The sequence below is a fragment of the Phoca vitulina genome, unplaced genomic scaffold (genome assembly GCF_004348235.1).
Source record: "Phoca vitulina isolate PV1807 unplaced genomic scaffold, GSC_HSeal_1.0 scaffold9, whole genome shotgun sequence".
NCBI lineage: Eukaryota > Metazoa > Chordata > Mammalia > Carnivora > Phocidae > Phoca > Phoca vitulina.
This window is the reverse complement of record NW_022589712.1, coordinates 8773-16371: the sequence shown is the minus strand read 5'-3', so window position 1 is coordinate 16371 and position 7599 is coordinate 8773. Positions and strand designations below refer to the sequence as shown.

At 43.1% G+C, this 7599-nt stretch overlaps 1 protein-coding gene across 1 annotated transcript; it reads right to left on the bottom strand.

Annotated features, from left to right (window-relative positions):
• Positions 1-128: 128 nt before the first annotated feature.
• On the bottom strand, positions 129-5817 carry PDCD2 (programmed cell death 2). The gene is made up of 6 exons (XM_032407429.1): positions 5482-5817; positions 4760-5002; positions 4279-4410; positions 2839-2942; positions 1276-1389; positions 129-489 (listed from the first exon to the last, which is right to left on the bottom strand). Exons 1-6 carry the CDS (start codon positions 5762-5764, stop codon positions 331-333), a joined length of 1035 nt encoding a protein of 344 aa, XP_032263320.1. The 5' UTR covers positions 5765-5817; the 3' UTR covers positions 129-330.
• Between the last annotated feature and the right edge of the window lie 1782 nt (positions 5818-7599).

Sequence of the window (7599 nt, the reverse complement as noted above, 5' to 3'; positions counted from 1 at the left end):
TTCTGTTGACATACATATGTATAAATACTTTTACAAAAATATGAACATACTATGAATATCTTGGTGTCAGTTTAAACCTGTATCTTGTACATATAGGTGTATATCATTAAGAGTGCATTACCTTCTGCTGTAGGGATTCACCAAAATTTCTTTAAATACCTGTCACCAGACATTTTTGTTGCACTAATATTTACACATTGTAAACTCACCTAAAACAACATCTTTGTACCTTTGTCTCTGCTATAATTATTTCCTTAGGATAAAGTCCTAGAAATGGACTTGCAAGGTCTAAGAGATTATGAGCATTTTTAAGGCTTTACGACATTGTCTTTAGGGTGTACTTGTTATATCTTGCTTCCAAACAAATTCCTCTGTGTAGCCAATCCCCAGTCTACAGCTTTCAGCACAGGTGAAGACAGCCAGGACACCCCAGTCAACACTCCTGCCCAGTCTGTCGGCCTTTAGGTGGTTGAGCAGCTGGGGCATGACCTGAGAAGAGGATGACAGAATTAGAGCCCTGCGCTGAGGCAGGGAGCACTGTCCGCTTTCAACAGACCTTCCTTGCCAGGGCGATTGCAGGGACCCCGGTCTTTTAATCTCCAGCTTTGACACTAAGAACCACTTACTGTTGGATATAGTCTTCACAATTCCTTTTTTTTACCCTCAGCAACAAGTATTACCTACCACTCTGTAAGGTTAGCAAATCCACAGTTCAAGAACATTTCTACCCAACCCAAATGGATTGTGATCCTAACAATTCCTTTTGAAAAACCATTTGTCTTAATGATTATATCCATCTGTTTTCCTAACAAATCCACAAACTAAGACCAAACCTTACTAAGGCCTCTAAAACGCTCCTGTCACAAAGTACAAAGACCTTAATTGCCATAACAAGAAAAGAAAGAGTATTTAAAATTACAAGGTAATAAAATGCAGACACTAAAAATAACGATGTAACCACCCTGGGAGGTGGGAGGATGGTCCAGATGGTATAAGAAACTACATTTAAATCCTCATTATTGCACGTGCCAGTCAACGGATAATGTCTAAAAACTAGTAAACTGACAAGTTACCAGAAAAAGCATGTTATTTAGAGAACTACCAGATAAAACTGTAAAAGACAGTTCCCTCCAGGGAATAAGCCCTTAGGTGGGACAAGGCACTTTCTGTAGTAACAGGACCCATGTGCATATATTACTTTGGTAAAGTTTTGGAGCATTTAATAACATAACTTAGGGTGATTACACATATTAAAATACTCATTAAAGGTCATACCTGGAATTCAAATGTTCTCTTGGCACCACAGGGGCAATATGGAATATCCTTTTCTTGAGGGATATTTTCACCAGAGATCCAGATGGGTGCAATCCCTCTGCCGTATCTGAGAACCTAAAATCAACCAGGACCATGCGCAAATCACCAACATCTCACCTAAATTTCCAGTGGTAGCACGTGATTGGATAATAATCTGGAGAGCTTTGATGGAACACTCATCCCAAACACAGTTTACTGTTCCCCCCAACTCAGACCTGGCACCGTTAATGCTTTTTCAGTGTCATCAAATCAGTTATTTTAGCTTATCTGACTCAGGATATCAAAATCCTATTTCATACATGGTAATATGGTTAGAATCTGAATCCTAGGAGTATTTTGTGAGGGTCCCACTATAATCCTGTTTCTCCATTACCAGTTTCTAAATCCAAAATGCAGCCCAGAGTCTGTGCTTACTTTCACAGATAAAAGGAACCTCAGTTAGGGACCAAGGGTGTCTGGGTGGCTCACTCGGGTTATGCGCCCAAATCTTGGTTTCAGCTCAGGTCATGGTCTCAGGGCCATGAGATGGAGCCTCCACACTCTGCATAGAGTCTGCTTGTCCCTCTCCCTGTCCCCCTCCCCCTGCTCAGGCATGCATGCACGCTCTAATAATAAAATCTTAAAATTAAAAAAAAAAAAACTCTTTCTTTGCTCCCCCGCCCCCGCTTGTGGGCGCTCTCATATATTATTTTCATTTTAAAGAATTTTAAAGGGACAAATACCAAGTAATACACAGTTGTTTAGATAAATACTACAGAGATAAATTTCACTGTAAGATCTTAAACATCAACAGAGTGGCTTTCCTATGTTTTGTTAAAAGCATATGCATTGCTAAAAACTACCTTCACAGTGTTTAGGACCTAGGTCTATTCTTACGATATTCTTCGCCTGGATATTTATTTGACTCAGTGACTGCTTTATAGGAGTTTAGCTGAACTTTCTTCAGTGATTTAGGTTTACGGTGAATGTCTTTAAGGGGAATGATATTAACAGAAGAACAGGGATGAAGAAGGGAAACACATTTGCTGAGCAGTTACTATGTACCTACATTCTTCCTTCATCCTCACAACTGACCTCTAATTTTTTCACATTGTAGATGCAATTACATCAGAGCTCTTCGTGTAACTCTACGATCCAGGCTTCTTCCCAACCCCAAAGCCCATTTTTCTTTTCACAAAACCAGTGTCTGTGTTAACATGTCATGTTGGTTTTACAAGCAAAAGGTTCCTATTGGATAAATGGGCAAAAATATCTGTTCCCTTCTTTCTGCCACTGGTGCAAACTTCCTGTATTACATGCAACATCTTACTCATCTGTGTCGGATGCCTTCTTTAAAATACGGACCCTACATGATAAACAGTATAACCTGTGGTTTTTCAATAGCTACTGACAGGATCAGCAGCCTATCTGTGTGAAGGACTCCTATAACGAGACCAGCTTTATAGTAGTTACTTCTCAGGGACTGTACCCCAAAAACACCACCTGAAGAGAACACAAGAAGGAGTTGCAGGAGTTCTAGTTTACCTGTTCTGGCTCAAGGGCTATTTTGGTTTTAAACTTCTGGAAAATTTTATCTTCCTTGGATTCATGTTTTGTCATGGAATCCAATTCTTCCTCAGGTGCTTCACCTGAAAAATATCAACACAACTGTTACAGCAATAGGACTAGTCCCCATGACTTGACATTTCCTACATGCTGAGGGCAGGAAATTTCAAACCACCAACTTAATGTTAAATCAGATAGTGAAAGCCAGATGTTCCCACAGGCTTTCCCTATTTTAATTCATTATAGTATTTCAAGACCATCTGATTTTTCAGGTACCCCACTTTACTGGGCAGGTTCCTAGTGAGTGCTTCTCTTTAAATCTTCAAATGAAAAGAACAGACCCAAGTCCTGGGTTTAAGACTTGTGCCCGGTAGATGACAGGACACCCAACAAATGCTGAACCTTTTATTTTCACTACTGCCCTTAAGCTGCCTGGAACTGCCCTGATTCTTCATGTCTCACACGTCTTTTCCCAGCTGGTACACTCATTCAGCCATCACTCACTCACTGTGGACCTACCAGCTTGTTCTCTGCACACTCCTGCACACTCCTCTCCTGGAATCCCAGCTGTCTGAACCCCTGCTGTTCTCAACAGGATTTAGTCTGTGTTACATGTACCAAAGTATATTTTTGATATCACCTGAATATGAACTATAGACCAGTAAGCTGATACTGTAAAGTCTGATTTAGACTCTAAAACCCAATTTTGTGGTAGTTAAGAGCTCAAATTCTGGAGTCAACAACATGGGAGCTCAAACTGCAGTTCTAAAACTTTAACAACTTTGGTTACATGACCAAACAAGTTACCCAGAAAACCTCAAATTCCTCACTGCAAAATGAGGTACAGTTTCTAACTCACTGTACTGCCTTCAGGATTTCAATGAGATCATGCACAAATAGCCCTTGATGCAAAATAAGTGCTGGATAAATGCTGGCTACTAATCCTTCGCTTAGGTATCTGGCAGGCCTAGGCACTACATTAGCGTACCATCATCTAGATAACCTGTAAAATTGGGTATCTGAAATTAGCTGATGAAACATTTAAAGGGCCCCTGTCACCCGCCAAACACTATGCTAAGGGTCTCACGTATTCTATATTGATCTGAGAAACAGATCTTGGATCTAGATGAACTTACCAAGTTTCCAGCATCCTGTGGAGGAGCCCTACCCAAATGACCACCTGGATACTTACCCTGACATGTCTTCATCAGAACCAGAATCTATCTGATATATATGCCACGGAGGAGAGGTACAGGAAGGATACTGTCAAATGACAGTGTTTGAAAATCATAGGCTACAGACTCCAAAGTGAGTTGACTTCCTGTCAGTACCTACCTCTCTTTTTGAAATACTGAGCCTTTTCTTTCCAGCACTATATTTAATCACTTAATGAATAAAGTTCTAAAAGTGACTCCTTACCCATGCTCCCTATAATTTCTGATTCATTTTCTTTTTCAACAACTTCAGATGTAATTTCATCTTCTGTTTCTATTACAATTTCAAATTCTGGAAAAAGGAAGCTGTGGTCTGGAATTGTTCTGTCTGAATAATCTGAAACAAGAAAAGGTAACTAGCATCATTACTAATCCTTTAGGTTTAAAGAGGATCCAATAATTTCCCATTTCTAAGCTATATTCTATGCAGTAACCCTAGTAAATTAATATACGTAGTTCCAGCAATTTAGGTCATAAATTAAACATCGATATTAAAGCAAGTCTGGGGCATAACTGAGCAGGCAAGACCTCAGACCTCCTCTTTCATAGAGGTGTTCATGTTACCAGTTCCTAAAATTTTGAAAAGTATAATACCTTCTCTAATCTTAACTTTTATCCTCAAAACAAAAAACTTGGGTTGACGGATGCTTTGAAACTGAGCTAAGACTTAAAAAGAGTTGACTCACCTGATTGTGTACAAGCCTGCTTATGCCCAAATCTCCAGTCTAGAGTCTGATGCTCCTTACTGCAGTAATGTGCCTTGTGACATCTGGAGCATGTTTTGGGGCCTAAACAGCCACAAACCCTGCAGAGATGAGCACCAGACTTGAGCTGGAGGCACACAGACTCTCCCGTCTCTGGAGGAGGATCCTCAGAAGGTGGCTCATATGAGTAAAAGTCATTTTTCCTGGGCAGCTGATTTCTAAAAACTAAGAGAAAATGAGAAATGTTGTAAATATCGTAAATAATACAGCAATCCAAATACGCGAGCCTCCAGTCCACACAGGACTGAAAAGACCCTAAATTCTTAAAAAGAGAAATAGAAGGAACTTTTTTATTTCAGGGATCTTATTTTCTGAAAGGGGAGGGAAAAAAAAAAAACGTGCAAAAGCACAAGAAACTAGTTTGGTACCCACAACAATCTGAATTGGGTCTTTGAGCTTGTTCACAATAATCAAATAGACTAACAGTTAAGTCACACTGCAGAAATATGGAAACACTATGTGGGCCCAGCTTTCTAGAAAACAATTTGTATTCTGCTGGTATAAGCGCGCACTCTCCGTACCCACTGATCAACCCAGAAGCTGGCGCCCCGTAATGCGCCAGGAAGCGCGGCGGCCGAAGGCAGGGCGGAGCGGGCGCGGCGCGGGACCACCCCCCACTGGCCCCAGGCGCGGCGGCCGCTCACCGCGCAGGCCGGCGCAGCACGGCGGCGCCCGGCAGCAGAAGAGGAAGAGGCCGCGGTGGAAAGCGTCGGCACGGTCGGGCAGCGGCGCGTACAGCTGCAGCAGGAAGGCCAGCGGGCGGCCGCACAGCGCGCAGGCCAGCTCCTCGGGCCGCGGCAGCCCGGCCGCGCCTAGCCACGCCGGCCGCCCGCCCACCTTGCTTGGGAACTGCTCGCTCCGCAGCCGCCACGCCGGCGCCGCCTCCACGAAGCCCAGCTCAGCCGGCCCCGCACGGGCGGCCGCCATAGAGCGAGGGGAACCGGGCGCTCCTGTTACACTTCGCGTCCGGAAGGCGGAAGTTGGCCACCGGAAGGCGCGCAGAACGGCGTTTGCAGGGGAGAGGAGGCGGGACTAAGGAAATGGCCGGACGTCAGCTCGCTGCATGCGTCCCTAACTTCCGGTCCCGTGAGTTGGGGGCGGGGTTAGGGTTTAGGGGTTGGGGTTAGGAATTTACTGTAATGAGCCCGGAAGAGACGTGTGTATGTTCACCAACTCATTAACTGTGTCCTTAGTTTTGTTTTTTCCTCCTCAGCCTTTTGGACATGGCAGCCTTTGTCACATCAAACACTGAGAGGTTTATTTTTTTGAGTAAAAATTGCCAAAGAATTAAAATTCTAAATGCAGCAAGTCTGAAACTTTGCACTCTCCAAAGGAGCCATTGTCCCCTGCTCCTTTTCCTGCAGCTTCCTCCACCTCGCACGTGGCACGTGGCACCGACATGGCACGTGGCGCCGAGGCTGCCCGAAGCGCTGCTTGGTGGGCCGGGCCTGCGCCCCTTCTGCGCGGTGAGGATGTTACTGTTTTTTTGTTATGCGTTATGTGTATAACATATGTTATATGTTTTTTTGTTTAAATCTCAGTGAGACGTGAGCAAATGTAGCTATGGCCCGGATGCTCCTATTTCCAGTAATTAGTTTATAGCAGAATAACATCTAACGTTTCCTTTCTTGTAAAACCTAAGAACAATCTCTTTCATCTTAGTGTTACCTCTGTGCTGTTATTTTGTTTCCCAAAGCACATGTTCATCATTCTTAGATTCTGAAGCAACTAAATTCAGTTCTGTTTTACTGAAGGGAAAACAATATGAGAATTTTTTTTTAAATTTTTTAAAAGATTTTATTTATTTGAGAGTGAGAGAGACAGAGCATTAGCAGGGGGAGGAGCGGAGGAGAGGGAGAAGCAGACTCCCTGCTGAGCAGGGAGCCTGACATGGGCTCAATCCCAGCACCCTGGGATCATGATCTGAGCTGAAGGCAGATGCTCAACCCACTGAGCCACCCAGGTGCCCCAAGAATGTTTATTTTAAAAAACTAAGTTCTTGAAATTGAGTAAGCCGCATCCCTTATAAGATAGGGTATTTGTAGATGTGAATTGTATTCTGAGGGAGAAAAACTAGTTTCTTCTCGGTCCGTTGAAGTCAGGAAACAGTGCGTAAAAGCAGATTGTTGAGGAACATTCTGTTTCACTCCAGTGACAGCCTGCTCCAACTCAGTTTTACTCAACAAACATTTCTTTCCAGCAGTGGAGTCCCAGACTGCTTAGAGAATCCAGGGACTTTTTACACCTCAAGTCTGTGAAATACTGTTTTCTTTTGTGACACCCATAATCCAATCATATGAAGATGAGAATGCCAGAGACCCTCCTTCAAAACTGAAACCCATTTGGGAGATCTGTTTCAGTTCCTACTGTAGATCCCTCTGCTTTTTATTAATTACTGAACATTTTTTACTTGGAATCAATGTATTATGAATTCTAGCATATGTTTAGTGGACGAATGTTCAAATCTCTCTGTGTCCTTCTTTCCCCTAATTTACTGTCAGATCGGTTGTAGCCTATGGCTCTGCTTTAGTTCCTGTCTTTATTACAGTGGATCTGAAAACATCAGTTTTCATTTCAGGGATCAATACTGCCTCCACTCCTCTCTCTTCCTAAGTCTCCAAGTGGATGTTTTTGGCCCTTTTGCCTCCTTCCCACCCCTCTGCTGAGGTACACATCTCCCCTCTGGACGTAATCTAGCAACCCCCAAACTGTTGTCTCAAGGCAATGGATTTTTTACGAGTCTTTATTTTGCTGAGGTTCAG